Below are 20,431 nucleotides of genomic sequence, written 5' to 3'. Positions count from 1 at the left end.
AAAGTGACCGCCATGCAAGTCAAGCCTTATGCCTACTGTCTGAACGTCTTCCTTCTTTCCAGGTGTTCATGTCATAGTGTTGCTTGTCCAGCGTAAATTAACGAATTCGATCCATCTGAGTTGTATGTTCGTATCAGAATCTGTAAGTCTTCAGATGAACTGCAACTGAATAGTTTTACTTTTTTTAACTTGCTTATACTCCTACGAAAAGCTCTGGTGTAAAAATGAAGGTCTGTAAAATCATATGTCATCCTGAGATCAGGGCAGACTATTGTACTGTAAACAGCTTCAAAGTGCATTTCTACCAAAAGTTTGAGGGTTTCTCTCTAAAGCCCTACCTTCATAAGGAAGCCACAGACAGCCTGTGTATTTACTAAGTCATTGAAAAATTTGGTAAGACTACTTAAACATTAAACTTGATCTCCATGTATATGCATATTCAAATCGCATGGACATAGATTTCAATATAAACATCTTTAAATGTACCACGTTCAAATTGATTTTTGCTACGACAGACGAAAAATAAGATATTCCATATCTGTTTTCTTTTCTGCTATACACAAACAATAAAATAACACCAGAGAAACATTTTGGGCTCGAAGAGGATCGAAAGGTATGTATGCAACTACTACAGACAATATGAACGCACTGAAGAAGGCATTCGATAACTAAATGGATAAATATCTACCCAGGGTTCCTGATTAGACAGGCTGCAGTAAGTAAATAGGCCTGCACGCCACGGTCTCAAATACCGTGAGTGATTACAGAGGAGCTAAAGTGCAGCTTGGTCCTAGACTGAGATGTATCAGTAAGTACAAGCCTCTAATTTCAACGCAACATTAACGAAAAATTAGTTAAGACGAGACTTTGCCATTCATTGTTTACAACATCAATCTCTCTCTTCTAGTACTGTGAGAAAATGGGCCTTCCTGTGCAATGTCTGTCTGGAACTCTGAGCACTGGTTTAACCTATGACTTGCCATATACTAGATTCAATCCTAGGCTAACTCATTTAACCTTGATCTTTCCGTGTACTAAGTTCAAGCCTTTGTGACCCTAAGTTAAATGGTTTAACCTACACCTTTCCGTGCGTTAAATTCTATCCTCTGTGACTTAGGTTAACTGGTTTAACCTACACATTTCAGTGTACTAAATCTAATTATCTGTGACTTAGGTTAATCAAGACTATAAAATGTTTAAGGACGACTAAGTCATAGACTTTGCCTAGGTCTTTCCGCATGCATACATGAGGTTGAAGATTTGATTGTGATATTCCATTCAGTATTATGTCTAGGATACTATCTAGGATTACGATTTCAACTGGATATTCCTTTCATACTTAAGTTTAAGTTGTAAGGAAGAGTATGAATAAAACTGAGGGGAAGAACTGAAGAACAAGTAGAGAAATAAAGCAGATAAGAACTGAAGAGTAGGGAATCAAGGGAAGAACAGGAAAATGAACAGGAAGAGGAAAATTGAGAAAGAGGATAAATACAGACAAGCAGAGAAGAACTTTGGAGAGAAATGCAAGACGATCAGCAAGAGGAGATGATAACGGGAGGAGGAGGAGGAGGAGGAGGAGAACATAAAATAGGTGGAGCACAAAGAGTAAGACCTGAGGGAGTCACATACCTTTTGTCTGGTCAGGAGTAGGGGGAAGTGGCCTGGCACCCATAAACCGCTTCAGACTTCCCATAATGGTTCGCCCTGCACTGATACTGCCATCACTGGCCGCGCTCTGTAACATGAGAACCAAATCGTTCGTAATTCGCTTCATGGTAGATTCTTTTTTTTTTTACTCACTTCTGATCCCTTTGTGATACATCCCAGCCGGTGGGCACTTTGATGTCATGGTATCTTTACACTTTACCTTCCTGTCCAAAGATCCCTTTCTATGGGGTTCCTGCAGAGCTCAGGAAGCCAGCTACGTCCACTGAGTAGAACCAACAGTTAAAGAGTGCGGTGATGTGTGTGTGTGTGTGTGTGTGTGTGTGTGTGTGTGTGTGTGTGTGTGTGTGTGTGTGTGTGTGTGTGTCTTTGTGGGGTGAGCACAGGAAAGACTGAGGAGTGAGAGTTCAGTATCTTCGGGGTGGAAGTAGCATCTGGTGTTCCTTAAGTTTGCAATTGTAACATTACACTCTATCCTGAAACCTGAAAGATGTAACGCCACTACCTGCTGTGGTGGTTACCACTGAATATAGGTCAAAGGTCAACCTAAGCAGTCTCTAAACTACTGTTATCAAAGATACATCTCTCTTGAAATATTCTGTTTACTATGACCTAGTTAGCATTATCAGCATGTAGTCCCAAATATCGGCTATGATAAAAGCCTGCAGAAGTTTACATACATAAGACTACAGTACTCCTAAAGCAAAAAAAAAGAGCTATCGCTGGTATCTATCCTGTCTACATTAACCAACAGTAGCCTACCTTAACCTATGCCATCTTAATATGAATGTTAAACACTGGATAATCTAGAAAGATAGTTAAAAGGTTAAATTTCAGCAGCAACATCTCTTCAGCTTGTAGCTGAACTGGTGTTTTTTTTCTCCTATGCACATCTATCTACCACCAGCATGCGTTAGAACACAATAATAGAACAAGAGCAAAAGTTGTACAATGGCAAAATAGACAATCAAAGACAAAGGTTGAAAGTTCTAAACACCAAAAATTCACATGTTAGGGTAATCATGCTGAAGGATAGATTGCATACATCAGTGAAGTCGGTAAAGAAATGACACGAAAGTCACTGAAAATATCTGAGCCACCTACATGTACGAATATTAAAGTTAAATAAAAGATAATACATCTTTTTTTTTTTTACATCTACAAAGAATTGTTAATTAAAATTTAGACTCAAAGCATGTCTTGTTTGCATGCCTCCATAGTAATTACATCAACCACTTTCTTCTACTGTTTCTGAGGTCTTTCATTTCGTTATACTACTGGACATCAGGCATCAACGAACTATGATCCTAGCCCACACGACTCTACAAGAATGGAAATGCAGTACCTAGTTAGACAATCTATACTACAAGCACACCTAAACATCGTTCGTATTAAGTCACGCAAAGCAATAAACACTTTGACAATCACAAACAAAAGCCAAGGGGAAAGGTGTGAATGAGTGATTTGGTCAAATATGCAATTTAGTTAACGCAGGCTTCTATAAGGAAAGGAAGACTAATTTGTTAGTGGGTACCGCGTCATCAGATGGCTCAAGCGTGCGAGGAGTTAGTGAGGAGGATACGATCGCCTTGCACAACAGGGTTAAGAGCGCGTTCTTTCATTACTGCTGCCTTTGCAAACTTATTTGTAGACCTGGTACGTAGGCTAAAGCCAGCACTTAAAAGTTGGGGATTTACAATCGCTTTGGATCTGGGCTTGCTGCAGGTAGAAAAGCAATATATATAGTGTCTGGAGTGCGTGTTTCTTCATTGTACCTATGACTATTTAAGCACATGTAGCAGTAAGCACACCGCGTTAATGCAGAATATTTCAAACTGATATAAACTGCATAGTGTAATAGTGTGCAGACATCACAAAATACACGAAGCTTCGCTTTATACAAAAAAATCACATTGAAAGCAACGGCCAACAGCGACAATACAACTTCTTTTGCATCTGGAGGCGCTGCCCTCAACAAAAGGTGGCGGAAACACACCCACTCCCACGGTACCGTATTTACCTGTAGGTTGGTCATACTGGTGGAACGTGGAGCGACGGTGCCGGGGCGTGCGTACTTCTGTGAGGTGCATAATCAGTGAGAAAAGAGAAAGAGACAGAGAGCAATTGTCGGGTATAGTATACTACTGATACGTGAGAGAAGCAAAAGGGGTTCAAACTGAATGACAGAAATGGCTATGGAAGTTTAATTCTTATAACTAAACTACAAATACTGGGGAAAAAAGATAAAGAATTAGCTGAGAATAAATGATAACCATAGCTTAAAAGGAAAATGTTTTAGGATATCATAAATTCAGGTGCACTGGGAAAATCATAGAAAGGATACATAAAAGAAAATTAATTACTATTTAGAGTAAATACATGTATATCAGAGCTTAAGACGACAAATCATTCTAGATACAGAGGGGTCACAGTAGTCGACACATATGGAGCCGCCAACAATCAGTACTTATTTCTCACCTTACACCACTTTTAAAACCTTAGTACACAAGCTAAAACTTTCTGTTAGGTTTTGCTGACAACTACCTGTGTTTAGAATGTAATTAACTCTATGTTTTGTTCGACTGCAAAACAACTGAACATCAAAGTCTATCTTGGTACAATATTATGTTCGTCGAACAGACCTCCCCTTTAGGGTACTGAATATGTTTTCGCTTCCTTAGGGAGAGTTCATCCTTCTTGCGTGACACTTGAGTGCATTACCTATGGGTTACTCATAAGGTGCTATCTTGATTAATATTCTTTAATGCACAAACAGATTTGAAACCTTTACGAGATACAGCGGTACTGAAAGTTGCTATTCTTGAAAGAAAGCATTTCCGAAGCATTCCACTTCCAGATTCTTCTGCAACCAAGCACAACGATTCGCAAAAAGATTGCGCTTGGAAATTTGAAAGAATATCGTAAACACTGACGCCTAATTGTGCTTCCTCTTTCAAAAATAAGGAAAGAACCATTAAATCTGCTTCATCTAAAGAAACTAAACAAGCGACCCCTGGCAGTGAGAGGAGAAAATCTGACTAACACAGCACTGCTTTTTCTGGAAGCACTGAGTCAGTAAAACACATCTGGTGCTATGGAGGGAATCTGATAAACCCCCTAAGAAATTCTGCAAACATGTCAAACTTCGTAAAATAAGGCAGAGGAACGATACCGACCTTTCAGCATATCTGCAATGTATGTGTACATAAATGAAGTGTATACAAAGATACAGGTGTAAGCGTGTACTACGTTACGGCTCTCGAAGAGCAGAGGAAAGTCCACTTTAAGGTAACGATGTTTGGTCCCTGAAATGATGCGGGGATGAATCTGAGATATGCATGTGCTGTGGGTTATGTGGCCTGTATTCTACAGCTCCGTGATTCTAGACTGATATTTTTTTCGTCACCTGATTAACGAGAATTCATGTATTCCAGCCCAATGAAAAGCGATATAATCGTGTGCTTTGGGTTACATGGTCGGTAATCTATTCTACTTTAAATTTTCCTCGTCTCTTTATGAACGAGAACAGCTGGTTGTATTTGTATATTAATCATCTCTTTATAGGGTAATAATTAATGGGTCAGCCCGACATGTTTATACACAAGAGCACTGGTTGAATATAAACATGACCTCCACGTCTGGGGAACATATGTGCGTAGTTGTATACTTTTCTAAATTTTTCTGTAAACACTGCGAAGAAAAACAATGAATTCACTCGCTACTGGCGCAAATAAGGCCATTTGCAGGCATGTGTATAGTTCGAAAGCACAAAACTGCGCGTCTAAAGCATAACTAAGATACACATCCACGTCATTCATGTGATATACATACATTCACATACATACCACCTATGCAGACGTGACGACAAGAAGAAAGGGAGACAGAAACATGAACAGATTACAAAACAATCGTTTACTATCAGACAGAACGCCATCCAGCTATACAAAAACAATCCTTACACTGGGACGAGTAACATGACAAAGACCTGAGTCTCACACACTGGAAAGCGAACATGTGAAGGAAACTAGAAATTTGTTTTAGGAAATGAAAAATGTGAAACACACAAGAAGGCTGAGGACAGAAACTGAAAGTGTTGCTATACATGAGGAGCGGTAAATGATTAACTTTTCAACGCCAAAATAAGATATATACAGATAGCAAATAGATAAATACCTTTCTTGAATGTTTCAGACAGTTTAAATGAAGTAGTATGAACAACCGTTAAAGATATTTCATCGAAATTTGAATTTCTTTGACCGTCAAATGGAGATTCTCTCCATTTTGGATTACACAGCAAAAAAGATTAGCAATACATTATTACATATATCTTAAGAATAAAAGTCTTACACTCGTCTTCAAAGTCTCTTTGTGAAAAAAAATAGCCATTTAATGGTATGGCCAAGTCGAACGCTATTCTTTGGACTAAACAATTGATAAATGACAATGGATACTTTTGCAATATGAATCATGACCCGCAGATAAGGACCTGTATCAGTTTTCAAAGAAACAGTTTTTAAATCTTTAAGATGAAATGATAAAACTGAACGCGTTTATGAAGATGAGCTTGAAACAGGCGTGAAGAGAGAATTTTTTACTTTTCTTCAGGACTGACAACCTCCAAATAATACGAAAACTATTTGATTTTAGGCAATGGGTGAGTTCAATACCTTATATAAGTAACGGAAGCCATGAAGAACCCCACCTGATCTTTCCTGGTGAAGGCACTGCTGGAGAGGAACCCGGAGCGCTTGTTCTTCCTGGGCGGAGGTTGAGGGGGCGAAACCCCAACCTGAACCTCCTTTGGTGGCAGAGGCGGCCTCACCCCTCCTCCCGTCGTCGACTTGCTGTCCACTGCCTGAAATAACCAAACTTGATTCACTTCAACTGCAAGTTTGAACAGATTCAGTAATAATACTACAACCCGAATGCTCTCGTCTGCATCACTGGATTTTGTTAATGAAACTGACCAAAGTCTTTCTTGCAAAATACATATACAACGAATCAAGCTATAGTTCTACGAAGTCATTATAAAATTCACTATAGCGATTCATTTCATACTACAATTACAAAACGACATCTCACCCAAAGTGTATTTCAACGTTACGTAAAGCAGTCTCCAGTTTGAATACTGCCCACGGTAATGTTAGAAACATTCTCTTACTGGTAAAGGGCGACTAAATACCAGGTAAAACTTCATGAGCGCATTTGATGACCATGATTCAAGCAAAAGAGCATCTGATGCTGATGACTGATGCTAGGTAAGGTGGGGTCGGCGGTCCCGTGTGGCGGGCGATAACATGCCCACACACACCACACCAATGCATCTAGTTAAATATAGATGCCTGGTGGCAGGAGGTCACAGTAAAATTCCCCTGCAGGCAAGCAGCGCCAACACGCACCCTTTCTTGCTCGCTGAAGTGCCGGAAGGATCCGTGAGTGCAGACGGACAAGACTAGCCCGTTATGATAGCCTACGTTTCAACTATACATTTTCTAACATCATCATAAAATACAAGAAAGAGCGCCTCACAGACTTCTAAACCAAAGACAGGTATCTATGCATTACATTTCCTCGACATTTTATTAAGTTTTAACACATCATCAGGGAAAGGCTGATGCATGCATATAAATCACAAGCCTTAATTACTTTACATCGCACATCAATCCAAATCACACCCATTCTTACATTTACAAAGAATAGACATGAGGAATCTCTGCTCTATAAAGTGGTGACTTGAAATCAATCAGAAAGTGGTACGGATTGATTACTAACAACGGTTAAATAGAGTGTACATCAGATACACTTGGTGTGGTGCTAAAACCGAAAAGGAGATATCATGGAGGCAGAAATACCGGTATGATGTAACTAGACTTGGACACCAAGTTCGTACTCGTAGTTGCTCTAACACTTCCACGTTCTCTGCATTCACAAGAATGTAATCAGTTGCTACTAATAAAAACCTCTATATCCCCAGTTATCTTATTTTGATATTCATTATTCTTCGATGGATATATATATATATATATATATATATATATATATATATATATATATATATATATATATATATATATATATATATATATATATATATTTGCCTTATATCAGTGAAATTCTCTTCGTTCACAGGATGTGGTATATCAGTTAAATTTCAATACCTTTGCTTAACTAGGTTATGTACGACTAAAAAACAAAACCTACAGCTGTAATATTGAATATCATTCCACCCAAACATGACACAGATTAACCTAACTCAAACTATCCTCCGTTAAATGTGAAGATTTTTCTCTCTTTAGTGGTAGAACTGTTTAGTATAATCAAGTTCTTTGGGCAAGTAGGTTCCTACATACCTGTCCATCGTGGGTAAAATCAGTTCGTATCCTTCCCATACCCCTTCGCTGCCTCATACCCCCGTAACACCAGGCCGGCTGGGTACACCAAGCTCCTTACTTTATCATGCTCCCACTGACCCATGACCCGACTAGTCCATATTCCCTCACTGTAACATGTTCCACCTGCAATACAATTTCTCCAAGCCTCTGACTGGCTATGTCCAGGTCCACTTCCCTCACTATCTAAGGCCCACGTCTTCCTATGCTTCCATTATCCCATGCCCTTGTCGGCCTATATCCTCGCTACACCTTACTCCTGCTACCCCAGAGACCCCGCAGGTCCACATTCCACTTTTTCATACCCCTGATGCACCATCCCCCTGAAACCCTACCTCTAAATTAGCCCATGATCCAACTGCATCATGCCCCTTCTCAACATCATCGTGTTATACGTCTCATACCCAAGCTCGCTTCTGACTTGATTCTACAAACCTAAACAAACGTTCCTACGCCGCCTCTTCTACGGCGGCGTTATCCCCAAGGCACTGACCTTCCTGACGTGCGTGCTCCTCCGGGGATGGCGATGGTACATGTCGTCGCAGGATAGACAGAAGGCCTGAGAGCCGCAGCGATCACAGCGCACGGCAGCCGGCGCCGAACCGCAGAGGTCGCAGCAGTTCTGGCCATCTCCGCGGTTATCTGCAAGCCGGACAATAGTCAGTTTTGCACCACACCATACATACATACCTACATACAAACATACATTCAAAAGTTACCAGTCTAAGCACTATTCAACCACGGAACATAATCACATATCTGGTGGCTTGCAATACTGGTAACACGCAGTCTTACAACGCAACCAACACTCATCTTTACAGCATTAGTAACATTCAGTCTTTAAACAAGACTTACACTCGTTCCTTTATCATAGATATCCTCCAGTCTTGCGATATAACAGCAATCAGTCCTGCAACACAAGCATCACTCAATTCTGTTTGGTTAGTATTAGTTTTGGAACATGAATATTCGTGTTTCTGCAACACTACCATATTTTCAGACTACCAAATCAGATATGCCAGGTGGCATTGTTTACATTATTCAGTCCTGCAATGCAGCCAACATTCTGTTTTGAGAAGCCATAATTTACTCATTCAAAGTATTCATAACCCATTCCTACTATGCATCTTATATTCCCTTCTATGACGTAACATCGATAAGTTTAAATACAACCATCACCTTGTTATGCAACACAAACAACATCCACCTCTTTAAGCACCACGGTACTCAGTCCAGCAGTACAATCAGGTTTTCAAAGGTATCTTGAGTATGGAACAGCTTCATGAATGTGTTACCTTTAAAGCAAATAATGGACATCTTCAAAGATGTGTAGCTTAAAAATGAAAATAAAAAGAGGTGACAGAAATGATACTGAACTAAATCTACAAAATGTTGAAACTTCAAGGTTGAAGCTTATCTAACTTGTCCTCTGCATATCCCATGGATATCATTGAGGAAAATTCCTCGTCTTTAAGGTAGCAAACTCCGCCCACCTTCAAGCTAAGGTTCTACTTCATCCTTATGAGGTGTAAACTTCAAAAGATGTTCGTGGCTTTGCATTTCACTAACTATGTCTGTTATCACGTACCGAATGATATGTACAATTTGACCCATTAGCAAACGTCAGTGGAGGCTATATTACTGCGCTATACAATGCACTAACTGGGTAAAGATGTTGGTGACAATATGCCAGCTACATACAGCCAAGAGGCTACGTAACTACATTAACCTTGCGCCAAGACACGTGAACTACAATAATGTGCCCACAGCTGCGTTCTCAATGCCTTTTCAGTGGTAGGAAATCAGCATGCCCTCGGCCCCTCCATTGGGTATACAAGTGGGACACAATAACAAAAGCAAACACCAATTACTCTCAAATATTTACTTCAGGGTTATTCGAAAATGAATGATACTCTTAGATCACAATAGACCACAAGGCACTGGTGTTGATATTAGTAATTCTTAGAAGACTTCAGTGTCCGGTGAAGGCAATTCCTGTAAATTTCATATGCACGAGGTTCAACTCATGAGTGAACCCACGTAGACATGTATGTGAATGGGTACACGGCAGCACCTCATGGGCAACAATACCTTCATGACCACGTGCCACAATAACCTAGCAACAAGAAGACATAGCATGCTGCCAGCATCCAAGGAGCACACTACTAACATAGCGCTGCGATCTGAGGTATCACTGTAAGGTGGAGAGCCAGGAACAACAACAACCCACACCATCCACAGCACTGCAACGAAGGTACTGACTTAATTTAGGTAATGGTCAACATGATCCACACTATGCTATGCCATGGAACGAACATACGCGACACACTAACGAAATACCATGCCCACGGGTGCCTCATTAACTTAGCACCTGAACCAAGTATAGCGACAGACTACAATCACATTTACCAAACAAACCTCTGTCTAAACGATTGTGTAACAATGGCTTGTGTAGCCTTTTGCCCTATCTCAGATTCACAGCAATGATCACAATTAATTCAGACAGATGGAGCTCAGAATTAGAATTTTTGAACAGTATTTTCTACTTTATTTCAAAATCAAAAATAGCATCCAACATGATAACAGTACTAGCCATAAATCGCCAGGAAAAGAAGAAGTTGAACGTGGCAGCCGGGTGGATGGAGGCCAAGAGGAAGACGAGGAAAAAGGTGAAATGATAAAAGAGAGGGGGGGGGGGGGCGAAGAAATATGTAACGTACAAGAGCTAAGAAAGAACAGGAGAAATGACGGACACACTAAAAAAGGAGAAGGCTGCTCGTGACAGGCAACTGACCTACCAAAGAACTGAAGCAAGAAGTAAATACCATCCACAGATGCAGAGTTCCTAGAATATGGTGTGAAACGTCAAAGAGCATCTGAAGGGCGTGTGTGCGCATGCGTGCGTGTGTGTGTGTGTGTGTGTGTGTGTAAAAATATGAAGGCGAATTTAGACATACCCTGTGGAAGTAGTATTATCATTCTACTGTTTCTTTCGAGGACTGCCTGCTTTTGCATGATAAGTTGGAATCCAAATTATTTACGGATCGAAAGTGTATCTACACTGGTCTGACTCCATAACATTACAAGTCTATAAATGCATACAGATGCAGTGACTTAACCTACAAAGCGAGGTAAAGCTAAAGTGGAAGTCAGTTAGAGGTTGGCTTTGAGATATCACTGTATTATTCGCTTACCAGTCTTACGTCAAGCTTAATTAAGACCCCATTCTAAAGCCGAAGCTTGCAATATACATCCTGTGAATCAGTTGCAGGCCATGACGGCGTCAGGAGACACTTAACAAGCTTACCAGCATGAATAAGCATCATATGTTTCATGATCAAGTACTTCATTATACTTTTAATCACCTTTGAAAACTGACACTTTTTGACCAGGTTATTTCAGAGCGACAAAAGCCAGAAACTCGTATTTCGAATCTGACATGTACTTTGATACAATTATCATTGTCCTGAAATTTCAAAACAATCGGTCCAATAAAAGAAAAAAATTGAGCCACGGAAATTAATTGTTTACAGACGACGTTACCATACCATAATACGACCACTTTTTTTTCTGTTACTGTTAACAGAACGTATACAGTATAATACTGTATATCATTGGTTCGATTCTTGTGAGTAATCGTGTGATATAACAATGACGGTGTAATCTACACGTAATTGATTAAAAAAGTAAACTATGGCCAGCATGTGAACTTCCCAGAAAGCTCTAGCAAAGTCAGGACACAAAAATGTATATTACATAAGCTTCATGGTCACCGCAGTTGGTTGGGTCCAAGAGTAATACACAAATATCTGCTACCTAAGCTGGAGAAGTGTACAAGCCTGTTAGGTCTCCCGCACTCAAGACATTTCTCTCGTACTCCCTCATCTAAGAATGATCTCCACTCATTTGAATCCTCCAAGGGGAGGGGCGTCGTTAAATCAAACACGTCATACCGCCTAACAGGTGTTGGGGCTGCTCACACTGCCTCATTGAGACGCACTCACGATAACGTAAGATCTCCCTTCGAGACAGTTTGGCAGTCGAAGGTACTCACTCAACTAGTATTATCAATCAAGGTGCCAGACACTGAGCATCACTGTTACAAATCGGATCTATCTCCAGTGCTAACTTCTAAACAGGCCAATACAGAATGAATTAGTACCACTTAAAAACTTCAAGGGAGTGCTGGTGACGGGGGGAAAAAATTAATTAAATTAAATTTTTCGTGAATAACTGTACCATAAGAGGTTGATAATTCCCTCCATGTGGATGATAGTATTAATAATAATAATAATAATAATAATAATAATAATAATAATAATGATAATAATAATATCACCAATAATAATAACAATAATATTATCATTATTATTATTATTGTTATTATTATTATTATTATTATTATCATTATTATTATTATCATTAATGATAATAATAATAATAATAATAATAATAATAATAATAATAATAATAATAATAACATGGCATAAAAGTTAAACATCTTAAAAGCTAGAATCCTCTTCGTTTAGTGTGAAGAAAAAAAATCAATTTAACCTTAGGTGCTCAAAATAAAATGTAACAATATTCTTCCAAGTTCATGTACTAGAACTTAAGTGATCGACAGCAATGAACACAAAATAACAAAAAGAATTATTGGGTAATACTACATAGATATTTTATCTAAAAATAGGGTGATAAGCTTCTTAAATTTTCAGAAAATTTTTGTTCTGGTGTGCTTCCCTGAAAATGATGGCATGATGAAGGTTACATCAACACTGAAAACACCGGGCGACATATGCTGGCTTAAAATAGAGGTAATAGCAGTGGTGCAGCCAAGACACACCAGGAAGAGAAGGGTTGACGCAAGTATGAGAGAGAGAGAGAGAGAGAGAGAGAGAGAGAGAGAGAGAGAGAGAGAGAGAGAGAGAGAGAGTGTACAGTGGGAAGACAGACAACAGGTGACCCGTTAGCCTGTCTAGTTATCTGTTTCTTTTACCTTAAATCTACCTACTCTTATTTCTGTTGTACATAAATGATGTAAGAAGAAAACCGTAAGAAAGGCTCTCTCCCCAACCAAGAGAGAGAGAGAGAGAGAGAGAGAGAGAGAGAGAGAGAGAGAGAGAGAGAGAGAGAGAGAGAGAGAGAGAAATAAGGTCTCTTCCTGGACTAACAGCACGGTGCCAAGTGTTGTGTGAAAGCAAATTCCGAACCAAACGACTTATGGAATGTTTACATTAGCTTACCCCAGTGGCTAACCACAGGCAGGGTGTAAGACGAATGAGGAGACCCCGTGAACGTAGTCAGACAAAGCTGTACCCATATGCTTTCCTTACCGGTGCTGCCTGGTGGCTCATAAAACCAGCTGTGTTTACAGTATAGAAAGCATGTGTTGCTTACAATGATTTTGGCGATCTTCACTCTCTTCTCGTCAGTTAACAGATGAAAAAAATTGGTGAAAGCCACGAGAAAATGAAAATAATTCATACACTAAATCTAATATTTGAAAGGCATTATCTGTACAAAATTTACTACTCTTGAAGAAGAATAAAACCATATAAGAATCAAGATAAAAATCGGACTACAAGACTATGCTCAATACCCAGAAAACACAGAAATATGCGGATACCAACAGACCACTGGGCTCGAGGCTGGATGTGATGTCAGAGGATATGAGAAACAGAGGTTAGCGTCGAAACAAGAGTAAAAAAAAAAGCAAACGAAATCTGTATGTCTATGGAGACGCAACTGCTGTTAGCACTGCCTCAATTGAAGCGAAGTCTTTGTCGAATATATCTTTAAATATAAGTGGAATTTCCATCTATTTATGAGCCCAATTAAGTTCCATATTAACCTCTTTTTTAAGGGGTATAACTAAGACATAATCCAAATTATATTTCTGAATCTTATGCCTTGTTTTTTCTTTGAAAAGACTGACAAACAACTATAAAGTATACAGTTTAATACATCTGACCCTACCTTTATGGATTAGGTCAAACGAAGCTTTGCTAGGCTAACTTCCCCATCAAGGACGCACGACGAAAGGAAGGGCAAACTATGAGATGTACAAATCCACCCGTCGTGTCTACGTAAATGCCACGTCACAAAATAATATACAAGTGTACTGAATGCCGGAATGTGCAGGATAATGCCAGGTTAATTGAAAAACGAATCATGCAAACAAAAACAATGCCATACACTGCATGAGGGAATGAAAAAATATATAGTGAGAAACAAAGTAAAGGATATTATCAAAAAATTGAAGACGTGGACTGTATAGGCCCAGATATGAATAACTTATTACCATGGATTAGTTAAATAAATCAATTTCCTTTAATCGTAAATGTGAGACAGCAGTTCATTTCATGTTACAGTACCACTCCTGGTGTCAATATAAACTATGGACACATGGTACTATGAGTACCATCAATTCAGGTACATAAACAAACATTAGATCCATGCTGGATGTTGTTCAAACTCTTAAGTACCTCAAGTCACAAACGTAAGTCTGTTTTGGAAAGGTTGGTATACCTGTTACGCTGCTTCCTCACATACGCTGGTGAACATCTAAACCACGTTGCACTTGAGGAACGCGTCGAGCCTTGGCTCAAAATTAACATTCCTCCGAATCAAGTAATGTCTGAATCTCTATCGCTGTACTAATTTCGACGAATGAGTCCCACTTCTCACGTTAACAGAGACGAAAAAGGTAAACATTCTTATACCGCTGACTGTATATACGAGTTAATGGGAGAAAAATGAGGTAAACAAACTCGTGGGTGCAATATAAACAAGTGTCTTTAGGGAGGATTATGCTTACTGGTGAGTACTGACAACAATTGGGAGTAGTGGGTCAAGCCGCCTCCGAAGAAGTATGGGGGATAACTGGGGCGGGAAATGGAGGTCCAAGGCTGTGGAGGACAGGCCAGCGTGGAGCATTATACATCGTTTCGTTTCACTCATCTGTGGGACATCACACTTAATTCTATCCCTCTGACCTCAACCGCACCCTGAAACACAACCAACCCACCAAAAGTATCTGGGCCAGAAGGCGGGTGAGTGGTTACCTACGGTATGCGTGACGGATGATGGAGAGACTATGGCAGGCAGGTGGGTTGATAGAAATACGTAGCAGGTTTGGAGAGGGGGATGGGTGATGACTCTGTGGGCGTAAAACCAGATGAGGCAAAGCGTGATGCTTTAAATATCGCTTTCTGACCGGGCGGAGGCCACTCGCTGACCCATGACTTTTAACACGATTTTGGAATCCTGATCCTCTGTAGTCCTTCATTCCGAAATCGTGAGATTTTTTATGCAAAATCCTTATCTGTGAATATCAGTTAAAGTCTGCCAATATCAGTAATCAACGAAGAAGTGTTCTCCAATGATGTAAAAAGTAAGACGCCTTCACAGTGTGTTTTACGATTGCGTGTTCACATCATGAGCGATGCGTTTGCCCGTGATATGTCCGTGTTTGGACAGGTTTCCACGCTCCGTGAGCACGAGGATCGTATGCATTAATCTATTCTTGTCGAGTTCAACCGACGATGAACACTCACTCACTTTTAAGTGACTGCCTTCTGGTAAGGCGTAGTTGGTGAGGATGGGAAGACCTGGTGAGCATGACGGATGAGGGAGCGGGTGTGCCACGTACGCAGGCTGGTGAGTAGAGAGACTTCATGAATGTGAACGGGAAGATCTGGTGGGCGTGATGGATAAGGAAGCCGGGCCGGTGTGACGCGCAGCAACTGTGACGGAGCAATAACTTTCCTTCCTTCACTTTACAACAACAATTGTTCATTTGGAAGTCCTGTGACAAAAACTGATGGTACATGGACTTGCTCCAGCTTTTTGCAAGTGGGTGAGAGCAGTTAGATCCGAGGATGTTGGGACGGGAGGCAGGTGTAGATGGCTAGGGACGTGAAGGGTGTTCAGGGATACTGGGAAGAGTAGACCAAGTAGAAGGTGGCTATAAACAAAGGGGACAGCACATTGGCTTGAGGGAGGAGGAAGGTGCAGCTGAGAGAGGCGGGAGTGGTTATGTGAAATAGTGGGCATTCAAGGCCGGACACAAAAGAAAGGTAGCCACACGGGAAAGAACCAGGCTTAATACAATGGGACAGTGGCGAAGCTCAAGTGGTCAAAAAGAAGAAGGCTGTTAAGTCCAACGGTGGGCGAGGCCAGGAACAGTGAGGTCGAGGAAGGTGCAGTAGCAAAAATGGAAACAGAAAGATGACCTCCTTTGGGACGAGAAAGCCCTCGACGATGATGTACTCCTTTCCGTCCACTGACGATCTTATAACCTCGCTGATGGTGGCTTCTCGCTCGCAGTGTAACCACTTGCTGGAGGGGTCCAGTTACACATTTACGTATATAGAGATAGATATGTATTAATCTATCTTTCTGTACTTCTACTCATCCGATTATAGGCCTTAAGTGTCTGCATAAGGAGAACACGAACAACTGATTGTTTTCTAATAGGAATAATATTACATAGCCTAAGTATGCATGTATAAATGTATCTGTATGTGTGTAGGTTATCAAAGTACAATATAAGTATACAAGTACAACAATGTAGTTCAACCGCATTTACATGCATCTACATATAAATATGCATGGGTAACGTACGCATGTGAGCGATAAATGTACAGGGAAATGTATTTTCTAATTGTATACTAAAATGTGTGTAAGGAAGCAGTTCAGAGACATGTTTATGTTTATATTTGCACACGTGTGTGTGTGTGTGTGTGTGTGTGTGTGTGTGTGTGTAAAACCAGAATCATTTGCAATGAACTGTCACCAGCATCGCAGACATCCGGCTCCGTGCACACTACTACAGCAGCCACCAGCACACGTGGCCACCCGACCCCGTGCACACTACTGCAGCAGCCACTTTTACGCGTGGTCATCCGGCCCCGTGTACACTACCGCAGCAGCCACTTGTACACGTAGTCACTTGGCCCTGTGCACACTACTGCAGCAGCCACCAGTAAACGTGGTCACCTGGCCCCGTGCACACTACTGCAACAGCCATCAGAACACGTAGTCACCCGGCCCCGGGCACACAACCGCGCCCCCAAACGTACACACGGTATCCGTGTCGCAGCCGCCCAGACTGAACTAAAAATGAAACTGGCAAAACAATAGTTAGAAAAAAAAAGACTAGTGACGCACACTCCAGGGATTTTTGACAATGACCTCCCCCCCCAAAAAAAAGTAAAAGAAAAAAAGGTAATCTTTTGATTGCTGCTGGTGTGACGAAGCCAAGGGGACACGGTTCCGTCCTCTGACGAGGGTAAAGACCAAGGATTTTTTTTCTTTGTCTATTATTAAAAAAAATGCTAAGAACCAACATAGCCCAGGACATTATCATGGAACAAATAAAGGAAACGGATTGGGAAATGGTGTATTATATCGAGAGAGAAAATGCAACATTAACAAAGAGGAAATAGAAACATTAAAAGTCAGACAAATTCTGAGAAGCGAATAGCGAGACTGAGGGGCAAGGGAGTGGATCAAACCTAACAGTCAGTGGAGAGTTGACCGGACCACAGAGTGTGTTGTGGGGAGGCGGGACTGTACGTGCTCTGTGTAGACTGCGTACGACAACGGAGGGTAGGCTACCGTAAGTGTGTAAGTACTATTTGTACTGCTGGGGAAGGGAGTTTTATGCTCGTGGGGGGCGCCCTATCTCTTGAACTTTCTCTGCCATCGTATAACTTTTTGAACTTTTCAAACTTATGCCTATGGTAGAGAGAGAGAGAGAGAGAATACTAAAACCCCACAACGGTTAGAAGCGAAACCCCTCGAGAAACCCCTGGAGTAATGTCAATAACAATTTTTGCCCTCGAGTACAAGACGCGGTGAGAAATAGATGTACCTTGCTCTCCGACAGGACACATTACAAGCCGAGTCAAATCGAATAAAGATTCAGAATCAGTAATAGGCTTCATTGTTGCACTGGTTGCTGGAGGACCACAGCATATTTTGACATGGAATATATATATATATATATATATATATATATATATATATATATATATATATATACATGGCTATCTATAATCCGATGACGGAGGAGATTTTAACGATGTTCATGAGGACAGAAAGCTCTCGATGAGTATACCAGCTTTTGGCTACGGGTCTACTGAATGCTGTGCTTGACATACAATACCACTGATCTGTACTAAGAGAACAACAGAAGACCCGGTGTTACGGGAATCCGTATGCGAATCGTTACACCGTGAGCAAGAAGTCACTTTTGGTAACCGACGAAATGTTTTGCGGTGGAACATCTCGCTCCCATAGGAGTCCATCATTTGCCTGCTCCTTAGTGGAGTGCAGCCTAAAAACCGTAAAGATTCTTGGATGTATCTACTACATACGGGACAACTTGTGAAGAGCAACATGACCACTGGTCAACTATAAACAACTTTTCCAAGAATGACATGAAAGAAAGGAAAGGACTACAATGCGAATCCCTTGTAAACAGTTCCACGTTCGGAAGTACTTATAAAAAGCCCTACACTAAGAACTACTTGTAAACAACCTAACACTAGGAACCACGACGTGTAAATGCTTTCTCAACCAAGGACCACTTATATATCTGCACTTATACCAAAAGCCAAATATGAGTAAACACCACGACTTAGGACCACCTATAAACAAACATTTGTACTAGGGAACAACTGTAAACCAACTTCTCCCATGCCAAAAAAAAAACACATGTAAACCAGCATCCTCCTACCAGGAGGTAACTGTAAATCAAACCTTCCTACTAAGAACCACTTGCAGAACAAACACCCTGGACACTAGTAGGAGCATAGCACTCCTGACGGAGATGGGCTAGAGCCTTGAGGAAATACTTGGCCAACTCTCACTTTGGTACTATGCCAGTCTGCCCACGAACTGTGGCCAGGGACACGGGCAGGAGAGAGAGAGAGAGAGAGAGAGAGAGAGAGAGAGAGAGAGAGAGAGAGAGAGAGAGAGAGAGAGAGAGAGAGAGAGACTTTAAATCATGGCTGGAGTGTGGCTGGAGCTGAGAGTGACAGGCAGATGCTTCAACCCGGAAGTGACAGACACCCCAGGAGCAAGCATCGTAAATATCATATAATTATAGAAATGTCGGTCGTGGATGAATGGCTGGATGGAGGGGTAAGGGGTTTAGTCGGCTCTAATTACGACGAGGCAGAGTTTACTGGTGAGACACATACGTTGTAGGGTGAGGCACTAAGGCTGTAAGCCAGGCACATATGAGACACTAACGTTGTAGGTGAGACACTAACTGAGACTGAGGCTTTGCAGGTGAGAAATATAAGACACTGAGGTTCTAGACGTATGAGACACTATGGCTGTAGGTGAGACACCTACACGACACATTTATGAGTGAAAACACACAGGCTGTAGGTAGATAAGCACGGGGTGAGATATAAAGGCTTTTAATGACAAAGAGGTTGCACAAGAAACACAGAAGATAAGACACAATGAGATAAGTGTAACACAAGCGTTATGGTAGGAACAGGGTTGTTGGTCACACAGAGGCTGTAGGTGTTATAAACATGATGCTCAGCAAAGACGCTGCAGGAGATGAAGAAGGTATAAACAAAATACTAATGTTGTGAGCAACATCACACCAGCTCCTTCCCCAGGGACGCTATGTGGGACTGTTGCTTCCCCAGGGACGCTATGTGGGACTGTTGCTTCCCCAGGGACGCTATTCGAGGCTGCAATATCCTCAGGGACGTTACTCGAGACTACTACTTCGTCTGGGACAAACGCTAAAATACATGACCCACAGACAAGGTGCGAGGAAAAACGAGGTATTTCCTGCTCGATGCTCAACATACATGCTGTGAGTCAAGCGCTTATTGACCTGAGTCATCGGTATCAACACTGCCTCGCTGTTGAAGTTAATGACCGCGACAATTGTTGGATAGCGTTGAGGAACCTCGACTTGGGACCTTCACGCAGTTGACGCTGATGATCGGAACAACTGTGGAGTATGGCTGAGGTATGTACTTCGACTCGGAAACCCTCTCGCGATGACGACTCCACCTACATGTTCTCCATAGCATCGTACACCTAGCCGGCACTGTATATCCCGAAGTATAAATATTAGAGAATATGGTGTAAACGCAATCAGGCGTGAAACAACAAAATAACCACTTGAGGAGATCGGATTTACTGACATTAAAAGAGGATCAGATCCCATTTAAGTCAGCTCTGAAGCTCAAAATAAACAAAACAAAAATGGCTGCATTTGACAGACCAGTGGAACACATAGAGGGGAACGCGGGAGAAAACTCACTCAAGAAAACACACTAGAGGATGGCAACGTTCACGGTGATCTGTTGAGCTCAATAACAACATGATTCGAA

The 20,431-nt window shown here is 41.2% G+C and overlaps 1 protein-coding gene across 1 annotated transcript in view; it reads right to left on the bottom strand.

The window, feature by feature from the left end:
• The window catches only part of LOC139747352 (uncharacterized), a 127,031-nt gene that overhangs the window by 89,832 nt on the left and 16,768 nt on the right, over window positions 1–20,431 (bottom strand). Inside the window, 4 exon segments of the mRNA XM_071659559.1 lie at window positions 1,633–1,738; window positions 3,689–3,745; window positions 6,371–6,523; window positions 8,551–8,699. Coding sequence (XP_071515660.1) covers window positions 1,633–1,738; window positions 3,689–3,745; window positions 6,371–6,523; window positions 8,551–8,699 — 465 coding nt within the window.

This window comes from Panulirus ornatus, chromosome 68, assembly GCF_036320965.1.
Source record: "Panulirus ornatus isolate Po-2019 chromosome 68, ASM3632096v1, whole genome shotgun sequence".
Taxonomy (NCBI): domain Eukaryota; kingdom Metazoa; phylum Arthropoda; class Malacostraca; order Decapoda; family Palinuridae; genus Panulirus; species Panulirus ornatus.
Note: the sequence above shows the minus strand (reverse complement) of the source record. Positions and strands in the feature narration are given on the sequence as shown.